This window comes from Panthera pardus, unplaced genomic scaffold, assembly GCF_024362965.1.
Source record: "Panthera pardus isolate Hobbes unplaced genomic scaffold, ASM2436296v1 HiC_scaffold_10, whole genome shotgun sequence".
Taxonomy (NCBI): Eukaryota; Metazoa; Chordata; class Mammalia; order Carnivora; family Felidae; genus Panthera; species Panthera pardus.
In genome coordinates, this window is record NW_026526655.1 from 92,764,650 (window position 1) to 92,792,307 (window position 27,658).

The following is a 27,658-nucleotide window of genomic DNA, read 5'->3' on the forward strand; positions in this document are numbered from 1 at the left end:
GTGAAAGGTTTGAGCAAAGTGCAGACAAATCATTTCAATAAGAAGAAAGTTCACCAATAACTTCAAAATACAGAATATGGGTCAGAACATGGTAGCCTGCAGTGCACATACAGACAAGGGCCCTGGAAGTGACAGTCTTAGAGAAGCATCCCCTGGGGGATTATCATACAGAGAGAAAATGGCTGGTAGGTCTTAGAGAGGAGGCAAGGAAGGGAAGGAAGGAAATAGAGGGAGGAAACAAAGGATCCTATGGAAGCAAACATGAAACAAGGCATACCAATCTTCCCCGACCACTACCACTCACAACAACATCCATAAATAAAACTTCACAAAAGAGGGCAAAACTGACAGAGAATATTTTTGAAACAGACGCTGTGTTCAAGAAATGAATAAGAACAGAAATAAAGCAGACTACATCCATTCAAAACTATAAAGAAAAATCAGAAAGTGTACAAGATTTTTTGCTGGTAAGCAGTATCCTCTAGCACCAATGACAGGAATGAAGCTAAAAATATATTGAAATATAGCACAAGAAACTACAGTAAATATCCTCAAACAAACATGTGGAGATATTTTAAAAACCTACTTGAATCAGAAATATAGAAGCTAAGACCAGAATGGACAAAAAAAAAAAAAAAAAAAGAAGAAATAAAATAAAAGGAGACTTAATTGAACTGAGGGGGAAAACACACACACACACACACACACACAGAAGAAAAGATCACTTCAAAAAACAAATAGAGAATTACAAGATGCCCATGAAAGAAAAGATTCAAATGAACACAAAATATAGGCTACTGAAAAAGTACTACAGAAAAAAACAAAGAGAAATAAGACGAGGTAAGGAAGGAAGAAAAGTGGACCAGAGAAAGTGGAATCAATAATAGGAAGTGGATGGGACGCCCGGGTGGCTCAGTCCATTAAATGTCTAACTTCATCTCAGGTCATGATCTCACAGTTCATGAGTTTGAGCCCTGCGTTGGGCTCTGTGCTGACAGCTCAGAGGCTGAAGCCTGCTTTGGATTCTGTCTCTCCCTCTCTCTGCCTCTCCCCTGTTCATACTCTCTCTTTCTCTCAAAAATAAATACACAATAAAAAAATTTTTTTTTAATAATGGGAAGTGGAAAGTAGGCAAGAAAGTCCAATATATTAGATGTCCCTTGAGGGGAAATACATTAGAATAAATATGTGTTTAAAAATATAATCCAAAAATATTTTCTAAAAATAAAAGAAAACCTGAATTGTATACATTGAAATCTATACATTTCTATACACCAAGAAATCTGACCCAGAACAATCAACTCTGAGATACAAACTAGAAAAACTACTATAACTTAAAGATAAAGAAAAGTAACCAGACAAAAAGATAAAATAATTAACAAAGGCCAAAAAATAAACTGGCGACAGCTTTTCAGACACTACATACAAATCAAGGCTGCAGGGAAGTAGTGGTTACCAAGAAACGTAAAGAGAAAATGTGAACCAAGAATATTATATCCTGCTGAGCTGTTCTTCAAATAGTTTTTAACCTACCAAATTCAGGAAATACTTTATATGCTGTGACATACCATAGTAATCCACTGGATGTTGGGCTGTATCCCACCAAAGGCCATTTGGAAGGCTTTGGCTAAATGACTGAACTGAAGCATTTCATATATATAACTGTAAAACTAAGATTATACTGAGCGTGTGTAGAAGAATAATATGTAAATATTATATGTGCTGACAAGTAGAAAGAATTCACCTAAAATATAAAGGGTAAGAAAGAGAAAAATGGAAAAGTAGAATAAGATAGAAAAGAGTAATTTAAAACTATCATAACACAGGGGTGCTTGGGTGGCTCAGTCAGGTAAGCCTATGACTCTTGATCTCAGCTCAGCTCTTGATCTCAGGGTCATGAATTTCAGCTCTGCATTGGGCTCCATGCTGGGCGTGAAGGCTATTTTAAAAAGAAAAGAAAGAGGGTAGGGGTGCCTGTGTGGCTCAGTCGGTTAAGCTGCCAACTTTGGCTCAGGTCATGATCTCATAGTTCATGAGTTTGAGCCCCCTGTCCGGCTCTGTGCTGACAGCTCAGAGCCTGGAGCCTGCTTCTGATTCTGTGTCTCCCTCTCTCTCTGCCCCTCCCCTGCTAGTCTCTCTCTCTCTCTCTCTCTGTCTGTCTCTCTCTCTCTCTCAAAAATAAGTAAACATTTTTAAAAAATTTTAAAAGAGGGTAAAACTAACATAACACATACTAATAGCTTAGGTTAGATAAAGGAGAGGAAAAGGCACTATAAAAAGAGTTAATATAAATATAGTCCTTAGAACAAAAATACAAGCATTCCTAAATACAAAAACTATATTTAAAAGCAAGATGTATATTCCAAATAAAGACACATAGTAAATACGACATTATATACACAATAATTCAACATAAGATGACAGAACTGAGACCAGTCAAGAGTCATATCAACCAATGTGAAGGTTAATTCATTTGTTAAAAGAAATTTAATGTTTATATCCACTCACAAAGCAAAATCCAACTCAATGCTGATGGTGAATATGAGACATACTTAAAGTATGGTGATTCGGGGCATCTGGGTGGCTTAGTCAGTTAAGTGTCCAACTTCCGCTCAGGTCATGATCTCACAGTTCATGTGTTCAAGGCCCACATGGAGCTCTCTGCTATCAGTGCAGAGCCAGCTTCAGATACTCTGTCCCCCTCTTTCTCTGCCTCTCCTCTGTACACAGTTTCTCTCTCTCTCTGTGTCTCAAAAATAAACATTTTTTTAAAGTGTGGTGATTGGAAAAGGCTAAAAATAAAGGGATAGACAAAGGTTTATCAGGCAAATGAAAACAAAAAGAATGCACGCGTTGCAGTCCTCATATCAAACAAAGTGAAATTGCCTAAAAATGATTAGAAGAGTCAAATAAGCATACCTGATAATGTTAAAAGCTACATTCCACAGTGAAGAGCAGTTTTTAATGTCCGTGTGCCAAATAATATAAGCAACCGTGCACAGAAAAAAATATATAAGATGCAGAAGAAACAGACACAAATGCTAATAATAGGGAATCTACCAATCGTTTTCAGTCTAAGGACAAGTGGACAAAACATAAGTAAAGATATTAAAAAACCTAAATTGTATAATCAGTAAGGTACATATATAATCACACCAATAATAGAAGATAAACCTTCTTAAGTGTACAGAGAACATTTATAAAGATTGCTCATAGATTATAACACAAAGAAAACATCAGTAGGTTGTATAAAATAGAAATATCATAATTATTAAGATAAGTTAAATACCCTATCCAAAACCATTTCTTATAAAAAGAACAAAAATAAATACAAATGAAGCATGAGGAAGTAAATAATGAAGAAAATTGTCAAAATTAGTGAGGCAGGGAACATAAAAACAGTAGGCCGAGTTAATAATCCAAAATCTTGTTTTGTTTAAAAACATTAACCAGAATACAAACCACTAGTTAAAATAATAACTGAAGAGATAAAGGATAGATATATAAAAATTTAAAAATGACACAGGGTAGGGCACCTGTGTGGCTCAGGCTAAGCTTCTGACTTCAGTTCAGGTCATTATCTCTCAGTCTGTGAGGTCGACCCCCACATCAGGCTCTGTGCTTAAAGCTCAGAGCCTGGAGCCTGCTTCAGAGTCTGTGTCTTCCTCTCTCTCTGCCCCTCCCCCACTCACGCTCTGTCTCTCAAAAATAAATAAACGTTAAAAAAATTTTTTTAATAAAAATGACACAGGGTAAATAATTCTATACAGGAAATACATGTATGCAAATAAATTTGAAAATCTAGTGGAAAGGAGTCATTTATTTCAAGAATATAATCTACCAAAACTCTTCCCAGTTTGAATAGACCAGTCTCCACACAAAAAAAAGAAAGAACAAAAAGAAAAAAAAGAGAAAGAGAGAGAGAGAATTCTCTTAACAAAAAACAGGAATGGATGGCTACTTCCTTAATATGACTGAATACACACACACACACACACACACACACACACACACACACACACACCTTCTAACAGGTAGAATACACCCATTTCCCCCCAAAAGTGCATGCCCTAGTCCTCAGAACCTATGCATGTGTTACCTTAAATGACAAAAGATACTTTGCAGATGTGTCTAAATTAAGGATTTCAAGATGGGGAGATTACCCTGGATTATCCTGGTGGGTCCAATGTATAAACAAGTTTCCTTATAAGGAAAAAAAAAAAAAAAGAATAGGGGCACCTTGGTGGCTCAGCCAGTTAAGCGTCTGATTCTTGGTTTTGGCTTAGGTCATGATCTCACTGTTCCTGGGTTTGAGCCCCACATCGGGCTCTGTAATAACGGTGCAGGCTCTGCATGGGATTCTCTCTCTCTCTCTCTCTCTCTCTCTCTGTCTCTGTCTCTCTCTCTCTCTCTCAAAATAAATAAGTAAACTTAAAAGAAAAAAAAGAGAGGAGATGCAGGGGAGTGAGGGTCAGAGAAATCTCAGAAAAAGATCTGAAGAAACTATACCATCAGCCAAAGAACTCAAGCAGGCTTTAGAAGCTGGGAAAGGCAAGGGAACTGACTCTGCTGGTGCCTCCAGAATAAATGCAGCCTGCTGACAACCTGACTTTATTCCAGGGAGATCCACTGCAGACTTCTGACCTCCAGGACTGCAAAATAATAAATGTGTTGTTTTAAGGCACTAAGTTTGTGGTAATTTGTTATAGCAGTGATAGAAAATTGATAAATACCTCAGTCCTAAAACCAGAATCTTACTTAATGGGGAAATCCTGGAGACATTGTCACTGGGATTTAAGAAAGGTAATAATAGGCACTATCTTCATGACTATTTAAGATTTTTCTGCATTCAATTCATTAAACTAGAGAAACCAAAGGCATGAGAATGAGAGAATATACAAAACTATCTCTATTTGCTGATAACATGACATTATATTTGAAAAGCACCAGAAGGCAAATGATAAAAAGTGACTCATTTAATAAAAGAATTCAGCAAGCTCCAAGTTATAAAATTAAGATACATACATCAATTGCATTTTGTATTAACCACTTAGAGAATGCAATGAATGACAAAAATACCATCTCTAATCCAACAAAAATATAAAACTTCACTTAAGAAAACAACTTAAGAAGTGTTCAGGATCCCTATAAATAGAACTATAAAACATCTCCAATAGACACATAAATAGACCTGAGACAAATGAAAAGATATCCCTTGTTTTTAGTTAGGAGGTTTCAACACCAAGGTGTTAGTTTTTTCTAAGGTAATTTATAAATTTTACTTAATGAAATTCCAATGAGCTTATTTTATTGAGCTGGACAAGTTGATCATAAATTTTGCAAGGAATAAATACCTTTCAAGGATAGCTATGAAATACAGAAATAGAACAGGTATGAGGAGGGACAAGCCCTATCAGATATTGCATTAGATTGGCAAAGCGTCTCTCATTAAAATACTTGGGGACTGGGGCGCCTGGGTGGCTTGGTCGGTTGGGTGTCCGACTTCGGCTCAGGTCATGATCTCACGGTCCGTGAGTTCAAGCCCCGCGTCGGGCTCTGTGCTGACAGCTCAGAGCCTGGAGCCTGTTTCAGATTCTGTGTCTCCTTCTCTCTCTGCCCCTCCCCTGTTCATGCTCTGTCTCTCTCTGTCTCAAAAATAAATAAACATCAAAAAAAAAATTTTAAATACTTGGGGACTGTCTCATAAATAGACAACTAAAATACAATAGAATCCCAGTAAGAAATTCAACTACATATAGAAAGTTAATATATGACAAAGATGTTCTCTCACTTAAAGGGTCAAAGAGAGAATCATTTATAAATGGCACTGGTACTGGAAAGATTAAAAAAACAACAAAATTAGATCCATTCCTCACACCATACACAAGAATGCAGTCTAAACTGATAAAAAATTGAAATGTAAAAAATAAAATTATGCTTGTAGTAATAGAAACCATGGATATATTTAAACCGGGTATGGTGAGTCTGGGTGGCTCAGTCGGTTAAGGATCAGACTTTGGCTCAGGTCATGAACTCACAGTTTGTGGGTTAGAGCCTTGCCTTGGGCTCTGTGCTTACAGCTCAGAGCCTGAGGCCTCCTTTAGATTCTGTGTCTCCCTCTTTCTGCTCTTCCCCTGATCATGCTCTGTCTCTCTCTCTCTCTCTCTCAAAAATAAACATTAATTTTTAATTTATTATTTTTTTAAATGTTTATTTATTTTGGAGAGAGAGGGAGCCAGAGCACGAGCAGGGGAGGGGCAGAGAGAGAGGAAGACACAGAATCCCAAGCAGGCTCCAGGCTCCCTAGCTGTCAGCACAGACCCAACACAGGGCTCAAACTCACAGACATGAGATCATGACCTGAGCCGAAGTCAGTTGCCTAACCGACTGAGCTACCCAGGTGCCCTGAAAATTTTCATAAATTTAAACTGGGTATGGAAAAATTTTTCAAATCATGACTAAAATTCCAAATGCAATATATTTATCAATTTGACTATGTAAAAATTTTAAACTTTTGCATAGCAAAAATCCTATAAGCAAAGTCAAAACACAAAATGCCAACTAAGTGACAATATAAGAATATATATTATGGGATGCCTGGGTGGCTCAGTCTTTTAAACATCTGACTCTTGATTTCAGCTCAGGTCATAATCTCATGATTCCTGAGATCGAGCCGTCATCAGGCTCTCTGCTGACCATGTGGAGTCTGCTTGGGATTCTCTCTGTCTCTCTGTCTCTCTCTCTCCCTCTCTGCCCCTCCCCCACTGGTGTGCATGCTATCTTACTCTCTCTCAAAATAAATAAATAAACTTTAAAAAATATGTATATCTAATATATCTATATATAGAGATATATGTATATGTCACAGATATAGGGTTAATATCCCTAACTACAAAAATTTGAAAATGAAAGCAAAGATAAAACTTCCTATAGAAATAAAGGCAAACAACATGAACAAAGAATTTACAAAAAGATCTATAAATATGGCCCCTAAATATATGGGCAAATATACAAATTTATACATATTAAGAGAAATGAAAATTAAAACCCTATCATAATATCACTTCCCACATTTCAGATTAGGAAAAAGTTCAAAAGCTTGACAGTATAGTCTCATTGTAAGTTTGTTGATGGCAATGCAAGATGGCATCACTCTCATAAAGAATTTGGCATTATTTAAACAAACTCATATGTATTAATCCTTTTCCCAGCAATTGTACTTCTAGGAATTTATCCTGAAGATATATCTCCAACAATATGAAAATATATGAACAAAAGCTTATTCACTGAAGAATTATTTGTAATTGCAAAATATTAGAAACTGCCTAGATGTCTAAATGTGGGAATCTGTTCAAATAAGCTACAGTGTGGGGGCACCTGGGTGGCTCAGTTGGTTAAGCATCCTGACTTCAGCTCAGGTCATGATCTCACAGTTCATGGGTGCTGACAGCTCAGAGCTTGGCACCTACTTCAGATTCTGTGTGTGTCTCTCTCTGCCCCTCCCTTGTTCATGCTCTGTGTCTCTCTCTCTCTCAAAAATAAATAATTTTTAAAAAAAAAATGTTACACACTATGCTACTCTTTGTGCAAGAAAGAAGTGAAAATTAAAAAACATAAAGAAACACAGAAGGATAAGTGAGAAAACAAGAATGGTGATTATCTACAAAAGGTAGGAGACATAGGATGGAGATATATAGGAGGAAGTAATGCTCCTCCCAGTAACATGATGTATACTTTTAACTTTGAGAAACACGTTATTGTTCAATATATTTTAAAAATAAAATTAAATCAATACATAGGAAAAGAGGAAAACAAAATCTAAAACTTAAAGTAAACCAACAAAAAAAACCGAAAACCAGAAAAGAAAAAGTCCTCTATTCTCATTCCCACCAACACAACAATAGCAACAAAATATTCTCTGCCACTTTCAAAGAACAAATTATGAAAATGACTTTTTACATTCAGGGTCAGCACTTATTTATGTTTTGAAAGGGACAGGGATAGGAAATTTCTTTCTAAATCTACTCTGGTGGTAGAGATAAAAAACATAAACAAAAGCAAAGTAACAGTAGGATTTCAGCTGTAGTGATATGATTCTTTTTATAGTCAAAATTTATTACCTCTCAGGAGCTCTTTTCAAGGGAAATCATAGAATATTTATCTAACCATAGCGGCCTGAGAATTTAAAGAATGTTCACCATGTACCAAATGATCACAGCTTTTAAAAGACTGCCCATGCCAAATGTTTCTCTATATTAAAATCAAAGTAAAATCCATTCATCTGAATTTTATTGACCTAAATAATAAATATAAATCACTTCTTTTATTCATATACACAGATTGCCTAGTCTACAACCCAGATTTCTTAACTCAGATGCACTTACACTTTAATGAAAAAAAAAAAAAAGATGAATAAAGAAGATCACTTTATTTCATTAAGTTAGGTATTGTAAAAGTTCAATAACAGCATCACTGATAATCTGAAAAAAAAAATGAACAGGCTGTGGGACGGCTCTTTAAAAATGTAATAGGGGCGCCTGGGTGGCTCAGTTGGTTGAGCGTCCAACTTTGGTTCAGGTCATGATCTCGTGGTTTGTGATTTCAAGCCCTGCATCAGGCTTTGTGCTGACAGCTCAGAGCCTGGAGACTGCTTCAGATTCTGTGTCTCCCCTTCTCTCTGCCCCTCCCCTCTGTCTCTGTTTCTCAAAAATAAATAAACATTAAAAAATTTAAAAATAAAATAAAAATGTAATAGTGGAACCACAGAGAAACTCCCATCAAAATAAAGGGAAAAATAGGATATGCAATGACACAATTAAAAACTAAAGATCTTTAAGCCCATCTTTAAGGCAAATCGGTGATGAGGGAGCAGAGAAGCACCAACACTAAGAGAACTACCCACCACACGGCAAATGTAAGTGTGAAGGGAAAATTGCTTGAGGTGCTTATCAAAAGTTAATAGTAATCAATGAGAGAACTAGCAAAGGACATTAATTAAACCTTTGTGGTGCCCTAGATTGTGAAATGACTTTCCAGCAAGGCGCAAACAGAAGCGGGCATTATGGAAGTATCCCGTTCTAAATGACATGACAACTAGCCATTGCCATAATCAGAACAGAGGAAACAAAATGCCACTTGTCCATACAGTCTCACAGAGACCACCAAAAGGAAAGTGGCCTAAACGTTCATATAAGTACAGCATACAAGGAATCCATTATATATGACAATTTTGACTGATTAAGGGAAACTTAAGTTCGTCCTAAAAGTCAACAGACACACGAAAATAACAATGCTTTCCTGAATGTATCAGATCCACAAAAAGGGAAAAAAAATGTGTACTTTGCAAAGATGGATTTGAAACATTTTAGTAAAAGTTCTGGTGGACTATGTCCACATAATTCATGAGGTTGGATAAAAATGAGATGAGACAATATTGTCAACAATGGCCCTCACAGCTGTCAAGGGAAATGTTTCTGTTCATTGCAGTGGAAGTTAGAGAAATAGATTATGTTCCTACTTAACACTATATTTTCCTAATAACCTAAACATTTCATGATAGGATATAAGTCATTTCATAATTCTTTGATGACTCAATAAAATAAATAGCATAAATTTCATGACATAATGTTTAAAAAGTTGTTTTAGTTCAATATGCTGCCTAGAACTCAAAGGAGAACATCGTCCATGTTAGGCTCTGTGGCTCGGTCAATTAAATGTTTGACTCTTGATTTTGGCTCAGGTCATTATTTCATGGTTTATGGAATTGAGCCCCACATCAGGTTCTCTGCTGACAGCACACAGCCTGCTTGGCATTCTCTCTCTCCCTTTCTCTCTGCCCTTCCCATGTTCATGCTCTCTGTATCTCTCTCTCTCTAAATAAATAAATAAATTAAATAAAATAAAACTGGAAAAAAAAACTAGACAACATGGTCACTTATGGTTTCTATACAACCACCTAAGCAGTGTGAACTCACTGCTATCATCAAAATGAGAAAAAGCTAGGGGCACCTTTGTGGCTCAGTTGGTTGCACATCCGACTTTGGCTCAGGTCATGATCTCATGGTTTGTGGGTTCAAGCCCCATGTCAGGCTCTATGCTGACAGCTCACAGTTTGGAGCCTGCTTCAGATTTTGTGTCTCCCTCTCTCTCTGCCCCTTCCCCCACTCCTTTCTCAAAAATAAATAAACATTAAAGACTTCTTTTCATTCCTAAAATGAGAAAAAGCCAAACAAACTGAAAACTGACAACTTCTTCAGTTCATCAGAGAATTTTAGTCACAGGGCAGATAGATGTCCCAAAAGGCACAGAGAAAATAGGTGGATATGGAGAATCATAACTTACTGGGAGCATCTCAGGAGCAGAAACTGCCATTGAAACCACTACAGGGTAGGAAAACTTAAGCTGTGATTGATAAATTGCTGGTGGTTTCAGTTCAGACGAGCTTTTGACTTAAAAATTTCAAGAGGCCCAGTCCTACTAGAGATCCTGTATTTTCCTGAGTTTCACCTCCAGAAGTCTGACCAGGTTTTCACAATAAAGAAAAAAAATGTCATGCTCTCATCAAGGGAGGCATTCTGAAGTAGACCCAGAGAATTCTTAAAAGTTTCTCACCCTCAAAGGAAACTATTTACTGAAGCCTAACCAACTGGGATATTACCAGATCCTAACAATCTGGGAAAGAAAATACCCAACCCCAGCCCTCTCTAGCCTTTCTCTATTACTTAATTGGGAAGAAAGAAGTTGTGAAGTAGGAAAGCATTTTTAAAGGCCACATCTAGGAGAACAGGTTCAATAAAAGATTGAGACCAAATTATAGGACTATAAAACACTCCTCCTCCCCCCAAAATTCATTACAAAATTCATTACTCCTCCTCCCCCCAAAACATTAATGAGGCTCCAGATTAATAACAGAGAATTACAATAAAAATAATTTCATGTACCAGAACTTAATTAGGAAGAATTTTCTAAGGAAAACCAAAAAACAAAGAGGAAAAGGAAAAAAAAAAAAACATAACAAGGACACCAGAGGAAATTTTAGCCTTTGACCCCTATACTACAGCAAACACAGACTAATCCTAGCCAAATAAATACAAAATCTCACACCTAAAGCCTATTTTTTTTGCATAATAGGACTTTACTGAAACAGAAAAAAAAGCCCATTTATCTCAGTTCCTTTTACCCAGTACATCATGTCCAGCTTTCAACAAAAGAATACAAGGCATACAAAAAGACAAAACACAGTTTGAAAAGACAGAGAAAACGTCAGATTCAAACTCAGATATAGCTAAAATTTTGGCATTATACCGGGAATTTTTTTAAGTTTATCTATTTAATTTGAGATAGACAGAGATAGAGTGAGCAGGGGAGAGGTAGAGACAGAGAGAGAGAGAGAGAGAGAGAGAGTGAGAAAGAACCCCAAGCAGGCTCTGCACTGTCAGCACAGAGCCTGACACAGGGCTCAAACTCACAAAACCATGAGATCAGGACCTGAGACGAAACCAAGAGTCAGATACTTAACTGCCTGGGCCACCCAGGTGCCCAGTCATACTGGGAATTTAAAACAATTTTGATTAATATGCTAAAGGCTCTAACATGAAAAAATCATAATACGAAACCACATATGTATATTACGAACAAAGAGATGGAAACTCTATGAAAAAGATCAAAAGGAAATGATAGAAGTTGAAACACTAAAACAGATATGAAGACTGCCCTTTGATGGGCTCATCAACAGACTGGACATAGTTAAGGAAAGAATCACTGAGACTGAGACTGAAAAAATGTCCGGCACCTGGTGGCTCAGTCAAGTTGAGCAACCGACTTTGGCTCAAGTCATGATCTCACAGTTTGTGGGTTCAAGCCCCATGCTGGGCTCAATGCTGACAGCTCTGAGCCTGGAGCCTGCTTCATATTCTGTCTCTCCCTTTCTTTCTGCCCCTTTCCCACTCATGTTCTGTCTTTCTGTCACTCTCTCTCTCTCTCTCTCTCTCTCTCAAAAATAAACATTAAAAAAATAGTTAAAAAAAAAAAAGAAAAAATGTCAACAGAAACTTCCAAAACTGAAATGTAAAGGAGAAAAAAAATGAAAAAAAAACCCCAAGATATCAAGAACTACAGGACAATTATAAATAGTGTAACATCCGTGTAATAGGAATATCACAGGTAAAATAAAATGAAAGAAAGAAGGAAAGAAGAAGAAAAAAAAGAAGTGTTTAAAAATAATAAGTGAGATTTTTCAAAATTAATGACAGACAACAACCAATCAAAGATTCAGGAAGCTCAGGGAACACCAAGCACAGGATAAGCTTTTTTATTTTTGTAATGTTTATTTATTTTTGAGAAAGAAACAGAGTGTAAGTGGTGGAGGGGCAGAAAGAGAGGGAGACACAGAATCCGAAGCAGCTCCAGGCTCTGAGCTGTCAGCATGGAGCTTGACATGGGGCTCAAACTCACAAGCCATGAGATCATGACCTGAGCTGAAGTCAAAAGTCCACTGACTGAGCCAGCAAGGCACCCCATGGATAAGCTTTTTTTAAAAATGGAAGAAAAAAAAACCTACACCTGGGCATACAATATTCAAAATACAGAAAGTCCAAGAGAATGTCTTGGGAAAAAAAAAAAAAACGGGATGGGGAGCTGGACTGGAAAAACATCTAAGCTATGGATAAGCAAGGATAAAAATTACATAAAATTTCTTTTTAAAACTATTCAAGCAAAAAATATAGTGGAGTGTTGAAAGAAAAACACCCACCAACCTAAATTCTATATCCAGTGAAACTATCTTTCAAAAGTAGAAAAATAAAAATTTTCTCAAAGAAAAATTTAGGAAATTTGTGATCAGTAGACCTGCCTTGAAATAAAGGTTATAAAGAAGTTCTTCAGAGACAAGAAAACGATGCAGGTCAGAAACTTAAAGCTACATAAATAAAGAAGGACTGTTGAAGAAGGAATAATTGAAGGTAAAATAAAATATTTTATTTTTCTCATTCATAACTGATCTAATATCAATAATTTATTCAAAATTATAATAACAATGTATTAAGTAATTATGGGTTATGGCTAAGTGAAATTAATGACAGGAGTGTTATAAGGAATGGGAAAAGGGGACTGGGAATGTTCTAAGAATGTGTAAAGTGGTATAGTGTTATTTGAAAGTAGACTTGGATTAGTTGTAAATTTACTTTGCAAACTCCTGGGCAACCATGGAAAAAGGTAAAGAAAAGGGGACCCTGCATGCCTAAGTCAATTGAACATTTGACTCTTGACTTTGGCTCAGGTTATGAACCCAGAGTTGTGGGATCAAGCCCCACATTGGGCTCTGTGCTGAACACAAAGCCTTCTTGGGATTCTCTCTCTCCCTCTACCCCTCTCCCTCACTTACTGTTACTCTCTCTCTATAAAATAAAGTAAAAAAAAATTAATAGAAAAAAATAAAAAGGTAAAAAAAAAGATAAAAAAGATATGCTAGGAGAGAAGACAAATGACATAATAAAAAATGGTCAATTAAAATCAGAGATGAAAAAACAAAAAGAGGAACAAAGAACAGGGCAATAAGTGGAAAACAATAAATATAATAGATATTGTTCCAATTACATCAATAATCATTTTAAAATTCAATGATACAAATATATCAGAGGGCTGAGATTGTCAGAGTGGATAAATCAGAAAATCCAATTGTATATTGTCTACAAGAAATTTTCAAGACAAGGATAGATTAAAATGTAAATATTACCATGCTAAAAGTAATCAAAAGAAAACTGGAGTAGTTATATTAATTCCAGACAAATCAGAATTCAGAACAAGTAAAACCATTAGGGATATAGTGAGGCATTACATAACAACAATGGGGGCAATTCTCCAAGAAGATATACTAGTCCTTGATGTGTATGAACCTAACAAGAGACATCAAACTATGTGAAGTAAAAATTGATACAACTGCAAAGAAAAAATAGATGAATATACTATTATTGTTGGAGACTTCAATACCCCTCGATCAGTAATGGACAGATCCAGCAGGCAGAAAATCAGTACGGACATAGTGGAACTGAACAGTGCCATCAATCAACTGGATATAATTGACACTTAAAGAATATGTTATCCAACAATAGCAGAATACACATTATCCTCATCCTTACACTGAACATTCACCTAGACAGACCACATTTCCAGGCCATAAAACACACCTTAACAAACTTAAAGAATATAAATCATGCAAAGTATACTCTCAGGACACAATGGAATTAAACTACAAATCAGTAACAAAAAGGTGGCTGGAGGAGAATCCCCAAATACTTGGAGATTGAACACCACACTTTCAAATAATGCATGAGTCAAAGAAGAAGTCACAGGATAACTTAAACAACATTTGGAATTAAATGAAAATAAAAATACAACTTATTAAAATTTGTAGATGTAGTGAAAGCAGTGATTAGAAAGAAATTTATGGCATGGAATTCACATAGTAGAAAAAAAATAAATACCTAAAAGCAATAACTTAAGCTATCTTAGAAAACTAGAACAGGAAAAGCAAATTAAATCCAAAGTAGGCAAAATGATAAGAATAAGAATTATAACTGAAATCAATAAAACTGAAAGTATAAAATCAGTAGAGAAAATATCTGAAAGCAAAAGCTGGTTCTCAAAAAATATCAGTAAAACTGATAAACCTCTAGCCAGTTTAACTAAGATTAAAAAGAAGAAGAAGAAGAAGAAGAAGAAGAAGAAGAAGAAGAAGAAGAAGATACAAAGTACTAATAAGTACTGATAAGTAATGAAAGAGAGGTCATCACTAATGATCCCATGGACATAAAAAAAGATAATAAAGGAATATTACGAACAAGTCTATGCACACAAATTTGATAAATTAGATGAATGAAATATACAACCTGTTAAAACTCACACAAGGAGAAATCTATAATAAGAATAGGTTCATATCTATTAAAGAAATTGAATCAGTAATTAATAACCTACCAAACCAGAAAACACCAGGTCCATTGTTGAATTCTACCAGTCAAGAAAAAAAAAACTATACTTATTTGCTACAATTTATTTCAGAAAATCAAAGTAGAGTACACACTTTCTAGTCCATTATATGAGGCCAGCATTATCTTATTATCAAAAAATGAAGACATTATAAGAAAGGAAAACTAAGACCAATATCTCCCATAAACATATATGTAAAAATTATCAACAAAATATTAGCAAATAATATCCAACAATGCATAAAAATAATACTACATCATAACCAAATGTGCTGTATTCCAGGTATGTAAAGCCAGTTCAACATTCAAAAATCAACACAATCTAATTTATCTATAGACTAAAGGAGAAAAATCATACATTGTATCCATACATACAGAAAAAAGCACTTGACAAAAACCAACACTAATGTATGATAAAAATTCTCAGCAAACTAGGAATGCAGGGTAGGTTCTTCAACATGAAAAAGAACATCCAGAAAAAAACTTTCATTTAACATCATACTTAATTGTGAGGAACCAGATGCTTTCTTGCTAAGATCAGGAACAAGGCAAGGATGTCCATTTTTATCATTCCTATTTGAGTCACACTCAAAGTCCTAGATAATATAAGACAAGAAAAAGAAATAAACGGTATATAGATTTCCAGAGTGCCTGCACCATTTTGCATTCCCACCAACAGTGCAATAGGATTCCCCTTTCTCCACAACCTCACCAACATCTATTGTTTCCTGAATTGTTAATTTTAGCCATTCTGACTGGTGTGAGGTAGTATCTCATTATGGTTTTGATTTGTATTTCCCTGATGACAACCAATTTTGATCATCTTTTCATGTATCTATCTGCCATCTGGAAGTTTTCTTTGGAAAAGTATCTATTCATGTCTTCTGTACATTTCTTGGAAGTTCCTCAAAAAATTAAAAATGAAACTATCCTACAACCCAGCAACTGCACTACTAGGAATTTATCCAAAGTATACAAAAATGCTGATTTCAAGCAGCACATGTACCCCAATATTTATAGCAGCTATCAACAATAGCCAAATTATTGAAAGAGCTTAAATGTCTATCAACTGAAGAATGGATTAATAAGATGTACATACAATGTACAATACAACACATACATATGTGCATACAATTGTAGGTATATACATACACATACAATGGAATACTACTCAGTGATGAAAAAGAATGAAATTTTGCCATTTGCAACAACGTGGATGGAACTGGAGGGTATTATGCTAAGTAAAATAAGTCAGAAAAAGAGATCATATGATTTCACTCATATGTGGAATTTGAGAAACTTAACAGATGAACATAGGGGAAGGGAAGAAAAAATAAGATAAAAACAGATAGGGAGAAAAACCATAAGAGACTCTTAAATGCAGAGAAAAAACAGGATTGGTTGAGGGGGAGGTGTTAAATGGGCGATGGGCATTAAGGAGGACACTTTTCAGAATGAGCACTGGGTGTCATATGTAAGAGATGAATCACTGGATTCTACTCCTGAAACCAAGATTACACTGTATGTTAACTAACTTGAGAATTGAAAGAGAAAAGAAAAAAGAAAAGAAAAGAAAAGAAAAGAAAAGAAAAGAAAAGAAAAGAAAAGAAAAGAAAAGAAAAGAAAAGAAAAGGAAAGGAAAGGAAAGGAAAGGAAAGGAAAGGAAAAGAAAAGAAAAGAAAAGAAAAGAAAAGAAAAGAAAGAGAAAGGAAAGGAAAGGAAAGGAAAGGAAAGGAAAGGAAAGGAAAGGAAAAGAAAAGAAAAGAAAAGAAAAGAAAAGGGAAAGGAAAGGAAAGGAAAGGAAAGGAAAGGAAAGGAAAGGAAAGGAAAGGAAAGGAAAGGAAAAGGAAAGAAAAGAGAAAGAGAGAAAGAAAAAGAAGAGCAGTATACAGATTGGAAATGAAGAAATAAAACTTCCTTTGTCTGCAAATGATATGCTTATCTACATAGATAATCCCAAAGAATCTTAACAATAACAACATAAAGTCCTGGAACTAATAAGTGGTTATAACAAGGTTGCAGAATACAGGTTAATATATAAAAGTCGATTGTTTTCTTATACACAAGCCATTAAAAACTACAACATGAAATTTAAAACACTATACATTTATATTGGCACCAAAAATATGAAATACTTAAGTATCAATCTAATAAAATAGATACAAAAGGTACATGAGAAAAAGTATAAAACTCTGATGAAGAAGTCAAAGATGTAAATAAATGGAGAAATACTGCAGGTACATGGAAAAGAAGACTCAACACTATCAACATGTTATTTCTTGGGGCACCTGGGTGCCTCATTCAGTTAAGCTTCCAACTTTTGGTTTCGCTCAGATCATCATCTCACTGTTCGTGGGTTCGAGCCCCACATCAGGCTCTGCGCTGACAGTATGGAGTCTGCTAGGATTCTGTCTTCCTCTCTCTCTGCCCCTCTCCTGCTCACTCTCTATCTCTCCCTCCCTCTCTAAAATAAATAAACATTAAAAAAAAAAGTTATTTCTTCCCAAATTGATCCATACACCACAAGCAATCCTAATCAAAATCTTGGCAAGTTATGTTGTAGATATTGAAAAAAACTGATTCTATAGTTTACATGGAAAAACAAAAGATACAGAATAGATAATACAATATTAAAAAAAGAACAAATCCAGAGGACTGAAACTACCCAACTTCAAGACTTACTATAAATCCTCAGTATTTAAGACATTGCTTTATTGGCAAAGAATAGATAAATAGATCAATGGACTAAAGACAGAGAGCCCAGAAATAGATCCACATAAATATAGTCAACTAATCTTTGGCAAAGGAGCAAAGGCAGTTCAATAGAAAAAGGAGAGTCTTTTTAACAAAAGGAACTAGAATAGCTGGGCATCCACACACACACACAAAAAAAAAAAAAAAAAAAGAATACAGACACCAACGTTATACCTTTCACAAAAGTTAACTCAGACTGGATCATAGATTTAAATGTAAAATGTAAAACTATAAAACTCCTAGAAAACAATATAGGAGAAAATTTAGTTGATCTTAGGTTTAGAGAATTTGTTGTTGTTTTAGATGCAACACCAAAGAATGATCCATGAAAGAAACATTGATAAGTTTGACTTCACTAAGATTAAAACAAAACAAAAAATAACTTCTCTGTGAAAGACACTATTGAGAGAATGAAAAGGGGGTCATCAACTGGAAGGAAATATTTGCAAAACATATATCTGATAAAGGACTGGTATCCAAAGTACACAAAGAATTTGTAAAGCTCAACCATAAGAAAACAACTCAAAAAATAGACAAAAGATCTGAACAGACACCTCACCAAGGAAGATCTACAGATGGCAACTAAGCATATGAAAAGATGCCAAACATCGTAAGTGATTAAGGAACTGCAAATTAAAACAAGATACCACTACACACCTATTAAAAATGGCTAAAATCCAAAATACTGACAATAGCAAATGCTGGCCAGAATGTGAAGCAGTAGGAATGCTCATTTATTGCTGGTGGCAAAACCAAATGATACAGCCACTTTGGAAGACAGTTTGGCAGTTTCTTACAAAATGAAACAATTCTCACTGTAATATGTAGGAAAGTGCCCACTGGTATTTCTCCAAATTAGTTGAAAATGTAAGTTCATATATAAATCTCCAAATGAATGTTTACAGAAGCTTTATTTATAATTGCCAAAACTTGGAAGCAACCAAGATGTCCTCCAACAGGTGAATGGATAACAAATTGTGATATATCCATACAACAGAATACTGTTGGAGGAGGTAATCAAGAGGATGTGACTGCCAGTTGACCATCAGGCTAGATTCAGGCGTTTGGAGGTTCCTCACCCCTTTGCTTGTCCTTGGAATATATGCTCTGTACACAGTGGGAGCTGCTCTAAGTACATGGTCTTAAAGGAGTAAGGTCTTTTGAGAACATCTAGATGGTATATGTGACGGAAACCAATTAAGGCCTCTATATAAACTTTTAAGATTTGGCAATGGGTGCAGATACCTACTCATCTTGCAGCCACCCAACACAAGCCTTATTGGTAAGTTCTCTTGCTTACTAAACTGCCACCTCCCAATCCGGAGTGGTCTGTCTCTTTCTTTGGTCTCTCCCTGCTCTATGTGTACAGGGATAGTTTATAAACCAACAAATACTATTCAGTGATAAAAAGAACCAAGCTATCAAGCCATGGACATACATGGAGGAATCTTAAATACATATTGTTAAGCAAAAGAAGCCAATAAGAAAAGCTATATACTGTATCATTCCAACTATATAACACTCTGGAAAAGATAAAACTATGCCATCAGTAAAAAGATCCCTGAATGCCAGGGAACTGGGGAGAGGAGAGGTGGGACCAATAGGTGGTACACAGATTTTTAGGACCATGAAATTATCCTATATGATACAGTAATTATGAACAATATCATTATACATTTGTCCAAACCCACAGAATGTACAACACAGTGAACCCTAATTAAACTACGGACTATAATGATATGTTGATACTGGCTCACAAATGGTAACAAACACACTACACTGATGCAAGAAGTGTGTACCATACTGTATGTGTGGAGGGGAGTGAGGAGAAGCTATATGGAAACTGTATTTTCCACTCAATTTTTCTGTAAATCTAAAACTACTCTAAAAACAAAGTCTCTTAATTTAAAACAAAGAAAAACAACATGGCAAACACAAGCAAACTAAAACTGAAAACATTCTCTGGAATAGTAAGAAAACAATGTCTTTATAGAATCCCACATACGCATTCAAACAATAATCACCCAAATCATCTGCTTAATCTTTTGGGCTTCACAGAGGCAGGCAATAAAAGGCAGAAAATCACTCTTCAATGGACTTGCCAACCGCATATGGCATAAATCAGAATGAAGCATCAAAGATGAAATATGCTCATTTGTGAAGTCAAATGAAAAATAAAAATTAAAAAAACAAGAAACAATCATCACATTACTTTGTTCTTGAATAGCAGAGGTAGTCTTTTGAGCCTCTCCCAGCCAGCTGTGGATTCTGAGAAAACAGTAACTGGTGATAATGATTAATTCTAGAGATGAGTGTTTCACTATTTTGTAATATACGTCTTACTGAAAGGCATTTAAATTTGGAAAAACTTGGTAACACACCAGTGCTTTAAGACCTTCTGGGGAAAATAAAACAAATACTACTTTGAGCATATTTCTATATACCTAGGTCATGATTTTTCTGTACTACAATTTAAAGTAGAACAATTACAAATAACTTTTAAGCACTAACAGCCTTAACTATTCTTTTTAAAAGTTTTAGTCCATTCCCTCTACAGGTTTGCAATTCTAATTATTGCCGTGCAAGGTAATATGTTTTTCAAATCGATGTCATAGAAAGCATTCTTAGATTAACTTACTGTTATTATTACTACTATAAAAAATCTACCACTAAAATGTTAGAGAATCTTCTTAAACATGAAAACAAAAGTAAACAAAACCAAGTTTAAAAAACATGAATACCGGGGGCCTGGATTACGCAACCGACCTCAACTCAGGTCATAATCTCACGGTTCGTGAGTTCCAGGCCTGTGTTGGGCTCTGTGCTGACGGCTCAGAGCCTGGAGCCTGCTTCGGATTCTCTCTCTCTCTCTCTCTCTCTCTGCCCCTCTCCCACTCATGCTCTGTCTCTCTCTCTCTCAAAAATAGATAAGAATTAAATTTTTTTTAAAAAACATGATTATGAAAAATGATAATTTTTGCATAATTTCTATCCCAAGTTTGAGAGTCAATTTGAATTTTTATGATTATAAAGAAAGGTTTAGTCTTCTATTACTATAGTGATAAATGTTTTTTTAAAACTTGTTGACACTTTGATAAAATGTGGAAATGCATGCCTTATCCTATGTAGTTGTACTATTAATTATGTAAGAATTCAGAGCTCTGCCTGGTCTATACTCTGAAATGTTCACAATTGAAATTGAAAACCTCTTAAATTAAACTTCTAAAAACCCAAATCCCCAACCTGATTATAATTATCCCTTTATAGGAAATAATATATCTTATAAAATTATGTTGTAAAATATCTAGGTGAAGCAAAGATATAAACACTGAAGGCCTCCTACCTTAACATAGCATTTTTTCCGTCACTTCTGGTGCACCAGACCTGCCGAGTTTGATAACCGATCTCTAAGTCCCAGGGCTTGGAATGGTGATGTGGCTTGTAACTCTGATGTCTAAAGGTTACTCGCTCCTTTGAATCAGAGCTAACATCCAGAACAGTTCTTCCGCTTAGGTTAATTTCTTTAAGATGAGGCAGCCTACATTTACTCCATGGTCCAACTTTAAGGCTAAAAGTATATTCCTCTTCTCCAAGAGGACAGGAAACGGGAGTGTCACAGGCTCTTGACTCAGTCAGATTGGGACACTGAGAACCGCCATAGAGAGGGGGAGCGATGGCTGCCCGGGTTCTGTGTTGCAATCGCTTCTCACATCCCTTGCTACACTCGGACCATTGTGAGAACTCAGATACAACACAATCCCGGGGGCAGGGAATGAGGCAAGCTTGCTCTGTGGGGGGCCGTGGGACAAAGTGTTCACATATTTCATTTCCAGCCACGGTTCTGTTCAACTTCTGAATACAACGCGCAGTCCGGTGCTGTAACCCATGTTGCGCTGTCACACACTCCTCAGGCCGAGGCTCGGCTTGGCCGAGGCTGGAAGGGGCGAGCACACAATGGTGCCAGTCAGAGACCTCCCACTGGAAGAGGTCACTGTGCCAATCACAGACTCGGAAGCAGCTTCTTTCCTTTGGAGGCCTGCTGTTCTCATCACAGTTAGAGACGTGACTCGTCCACCCTTCCAAGTGGAAACACCACAGTGCACGACTCTGGACTCCTCCTGGTCCACAGTCTCCTGCGCACCTTCCCCAGGGGCCTACAGGCACAAAGACAAGGATGTCAATTACTCAGACATTCCACCCGGCCCTCCACACAAAAATGGGTCAGTCTGCACACTTCCCAACACAACCAGTATGAAATTATGAACTTGAGTGGAGGTTTAATTTAGTTGTGAAGAGTGTGGACGCTGCATCGGTCTGCGTTTGTTGAAATCCCCTCTCCCTCTCTTACCAGCAATGTAAACTTGGATGAATTACTTCCATTTCTAAGCCTTAGTTTCCTTAACTACATAAGGGAAAGAATAAAAGCACTGACTTGCAGAACTGTTCTGAGGATCAGTAGTACAATGTGGTGCCAAGGAGACAATGCACACGTAATAAATGATTGGTATCATTATAATCGCTACATTCCAAAGCCTATATATCTAACTCAATATTAATACTTTCTAGGTAGACAATGTTTGATCTCAAAGAAAAGCCCTAAACCCAGGATCTTAATAAAGTAGGGTCTCTCATCTTTCTAAGCCTTCAGCTCAATACTGCAGGTGGCTCAGAAGAGAAATACGTTTTTAAAAAATAACTTGCCAAAGTATCCTAAATATATTTTCACTCGCTTAATAGATGTCCCCGCTTTTGGTTTTTGCTTGCAGAGTGAATTGCATGAAAAAGAAAATAGCTGATGGGGGAGGATGTAATAAAAGCAGCAACAGCACTATTGAACTGCCCTCACAATCCCTGAAAATCCCTTGGATTTTCGACAGGTAATGACTCCGGGTAAAGCTACCAACATTGGTTCATAATATGCCACTTCTTTTAATTACTGAACACGTTTTCATGAGAAAGAGTCCCACGAAGAAACGGACAGACAAAAGAGTGTCCATTGAGGTTTCTCACATTGTTTTGCATCTGATCTGAAGACATACCAGCCAGCCTTATCCAAAAGGCTGATGATACAACTTCATAAGGATGGCAAGTAAGCACATTTTATGTCAGTTGGAAAGAAAATACTTTCCTCTCTTTCACTTTACTTAAATATGTAATATGAACGCAAGAAAATTTTATCAGCTCAACCATGTAACCTTTGCCCCTACACTAGGTTGTGACAATAATAAAGGTAATTCACACCCCGAGAAACAATTTACATAGGTAAGGGAAAGAAGATGCAGTCTTTCTGTCTTTCCCCAAATCTGATCAAACACTCCAAATGCCCAAATGCCATTTAACTACTTCATGGAATTTGTTTCCATGTCCACACATTATATTTCTAGGAACAGTAATGTGTGCATAGTCACATGCATTTAGGAAGAGACATATATATCCTCAGAGAAACAGGTACTTGCATTTGGGGTCAAATGCTGCAGTGAGGATCTATCACTTTAACAGGACATCAGTTTTGGGGTTCTAATGTGCAGTCTTCCCAGTTCTTCCTCACAGCTCTATCTGGTTATGCAGACCTACTATGCCAATGACTTGTCACTTTGTAAGTGAGATTAACGGAGAAAATACCCTCAGGTCCTTTCAGTGTCCTCATCCTGGAGACTCCTATTGCTGAAGTGGGCACAGAAGTTTCATTGAAGTAAGTCAGCTTTTACTCACCACAATGCCCTTGACTTTGCCCACACATTTCCTAGGCGTGGTGCCCCAGCTCATGACACAGTAAATGCACATAAAAAATGGAACTCTTGGCTCAGGCCGATTTCATCAACTGCCCTGGATTCTGGTGATTTTTCTCCTAGATCACCCACAATTTTGTACTCTGTAAATCGACATGTTCATTGCTACACGAAAGTCATTTAAAGGCTTCATGTGTCCAGATGCTCTGGAGCAATCTCAGTTCAAGTATGCCATCCCTTGCCCATCATGGCAGACTGTGCACGCAAATTTTTATTAGTGCCCAAAAAAAAATCACCATGGTTACTCATTAAAGAAATATTCCAGGGGCACCTGGGTGGCTCAGTTGGTTAAGCATCCAACACTTGATTTCGACTCGGGTCATGATCTCACTCACGATTAGTGTCAGTGCAGAGCCTGCTTGGGATTCTCTCTCACTCCCTCTCTCTCTTCCTCTCCCTCCTTCTCTCTCCCTCTCTCTCTCAAAATAAATAAACTAAAACAAAAAAAAAGATATATCCATTTAGCAAATTTTAAAATCTAAAATCAGTCTTGAATAAAATAAAACAGTTATCAGATAAAATTGAAAGATGCTCATTTTCTAAGTACTAGGTTTTTAAATAATGGCTGTCTGCTTATCTTTATTTGTTAATGTAGGAAATACACACAACTTTTCCCTTAGGACTTTGTGTGTGTGTGTGTGTGTGTGTGTGTGTGTGTGTGTAAAGAAAGTAAGACCAGAAAAATCAAACCATTTCTAACCAATCTGAAAAATTTAATACTAAATTTAATTCATCTAGAACACCTTACAAAGTGATCATTATTCTTACTCTTAAAGCATTTTACTAACATATTTTCTTATTATTAAAATGTTTCCTTCTTGTTCTAAGTTTTTTGCCTACTTTCAAAACTGTTAAGGTAGCTCTTTTTTGTTATTTGAAATCATTAATATTTTAAACCTTGTACATTATTATTCTTCCCTTAGCTTTCACATTCTCCCATCTACAAAGAAATACATCAAACAGCAAAAAATTTCTTATATCAATGGAAGACAAAATATACATATTAAGAAATAATTATTACCATTTGTTAAGGGCTAGCAGTGCTGTCATAGGCTGGGATGATAGCAGAAGACTGTTACATATTCAAGAATTTTACCAAGTGGTTGCTAAATCATTCATAATTTGAAATCAACCATGATGTGAGTATTTATACCACAAATCAAGACATTTAAAAACAACAACAACAACAACACAGAACTGCTTTGTCATATACCACAAGCAATTTGCTCAGTGCCTTCCTTCCTTTCTTGTTTCCTACAACAGTCCTCTGACACGGGGCTGGAATGCTCCTTTTATCAACTGGGGAAACTAAGCTCAGAGAAGTTATAGGGTGCATCCAAGGTTATACAGCTAGTAAATGGTAGACTAGAATGGGACTCCAGATCTGTAAGACTCCAAACTTAGGCTCCTGCCCTTCATTTGCAATGAGTTTTTGTTGTTGTTGTTGGTGGTGGTGGTGGTGGTTTTTTTTTCCATATGCATTGGTATGTGTGATCCTAACATCACAAGGCAGATCTGTTTCTTAGCTTAGCTATGATCTCTCCCATCTGGTAGTTAGTATTCCTTTGGATATGAGTACAAGTAATCAAGGTGGTATTTGAGCAATGATTTCCCCCTTCTGGCCCTGGAAATTTAGGATGGCAGGTAAGACACATGCATGTTGATAAGCATTAGTCATTTAGGAAGGCGCAGTCAGGGTAGAATAGTTTCTCCTCATGTTAAAAGCAAACTTTGCAGACAACTGAACAACAGGTAAATAACAAGCAAATAAAAAAGTGAATTGTGTATGTTTGGAATAAATGAAAAACAAATTGCAAACAAGACACATAAAATGGAGACAAGACCTCTAAGCAATTGACCTATAACAATTTGCATTTCTCAGGCATAGAGGCAAAATATGTTCCATGATTTATTCAGTTGTGTTTGCCTATGAACTTTAAACACACACACTCGTGAAAATCACATAGCCCTGAGGGATTTTGCCATTTCAGAAAACATGCACATTTAAGTAAGATGTGAACTACAGTTTGAGAAATCTTGTATCTTTGTCCAAGTTCAGAAATAGGAAATATTAAAGTTTTGAGCAGTTGCCTGTAGAAAATGAATATCACCTTTAAATTTTCTATATATATATATAGAAAATGTGATTACATTCACAATATATATCTTAGATAATAATCTAAAGAAACATATAGGAAACCCATGCTTGTAAACATCAATCATTTGGTATTCCTTAATTGAAAACAGGCCCCAAGTAATACAAATTAAACAAAATTTAGAACCAGTAAAGGATTAAAAGTTTAATTAGACATAATGTGCCTTTAAACTAAAACTCATGCTGTGTTACATTTCTCAGAAGATATTTTAATGGTATAACAGGAATAGTAATTCAGTACTTGTTTACCTGGACCAACATTATGCAAAAACAAAATTCACCTGCAATTTACTACCTTTTGTGTATGATAAACATAGTCGTTCTAGAATAAACTGCTAAATCTTTTAAATCACAACAGTTTTAATTATTACATTAACATTTTGGTTTAGAAGGTAAAATCTTTGCACACAAAAGGGTAGTACTGATGGACTCTTGGGTCACATTCACATTTAAGACTCTTTGATTCTTTTTTTCCCCTGCCTGTGTTTCTTGCAGAAAGCGGAAATATGCGAATGCTCTAATGTAATACTCCTCCAGAAGCAGAAAAGTGCTGGCACATTTTATTCTCTTAATTAAGTTATCCTTAACTGGATTAGTTTAGATGAATGTATCTCCCAATCTAAATCATCATATTTAGGACAACCTACTGGATGCCTGAGTTTTAGGTGCGGCATTCACTGAGATACCTACAACAAAGGAAAAACGGAACTCAAGAGGTCAGAGAGAATAAACACATTCCATAGCTTTTGCACACCATTTGCCACTGTTTGAGGCAGCAACCCTGACTTAATACCATTCATGCAATAGGAGGAGATGTTTATTTTACTATTCTTTTTTTTTTCAACCACTGCTTTTATTACCCTGACATTGCTTTCTTTTTATCTTGGGCAATGGGGTTGAGGAATGACATGAATGTCAATGCAAAGCTTTAATACCTTACCCAAATTATTTGTGGATAATTACTATGCCAAAGCATTCATAAACCTCAACATTACCAAATGTGATATAAAACAACATTGACTTGTAAGATGCCTCCCCTCCAAGAAATAGCTTGAAATTTATACAGTAGCTTTCACTTCTCAAAAGGCTTTCACATCAACCATGGAGTAATTAAAATAATGTTTCTATTGCATAGTGAACAAATATCTAAGAAATCTCACTTTCTGAAACACATCAAGGAACCCAAGGAATAAGAAAAGAGTGGCATCTGAGCACTCATTCACTAAAATAACAGTTGCTCATTACCTGCTACTTGACAAGTAATATATTAGACTCTGGAAATATAAAAATAAATGAAACATTAAGTATCTCTTACAAAATCTGGGCACTAAATGTAATGCCAATTTGCTCCTGAAGAGGACATTCCGTCTCTCCTTCAGGTCTATCTATACTTACTTGGTACACAGTTTAGCAGTCTTAATGTTTTGGTTTTCCAAGCTCATTAGATCTAAAGCAGCAAACCAGAAATTGAGAGGGATATTGGAGGCAGGGGCACTGATGGAAGCTAGAAGGGATGGCCATTCTCAAGTCTACACTTCAAAATCTATCATTTTTTTTAAACATTTATTTTTTGAGAGACAGAGACAGACTGTGAGCGGGGAAAGGGCAGAGAGAGAGGGAGACACCAAATCCAAAGCAGGCTCCAGGCTCTGAACTGTCAGCACAGAGCCCAGTGGGCTCGAACTCATGAACCATGAGATCACGACCTGAGCTGAAGTCAGCCACTTAACCAACAGAGCCACCCAGATGCCTCCTGAATCTGTCATGTTAATTAATAACTTCTACTAGCAGAGGATGTTTAAAGCCATACAGCACCACCGAAACTAACAGAGAAAATTTGTTCATTATATATATCCATTACTGAGTTATATATCAGATATCAATAGAAACACAATGTAGAAAATGTAAAAACATGGAAAATTGTTTTCAATGAGAAAAAATTTAAACCATAATGCATTTTAGTTAAAAATTCTATTATG

The 27,658-nt window shown here is 36.1% G+C and overlaps 1 protein-coding gene across 2 annotated transcripts in view; it reads right to left on the reverse strand.

The window, feature by feature from the left end:
- Positions 1-27,658, reverse strand: part of THSD7B (thrombospondin type 1 domain containing 7B) — a 1,098,632-nt gene that overhangs the window by 567,733 nt on the left and 503,241 nt on the right. For both annotated transcript variants that reach the window (XM_053909184.1, XM_019454952.2), the window contains one exon: positions 21,079-21,889. In XM_053909184.1, coding sequence (XP_053765159.1) covers positions 21,079-21,889 — 811 coding nt within the window. The remainder of the gene's footprint in view (positions 1-21,078; positions 21,890-27,658) is intronic.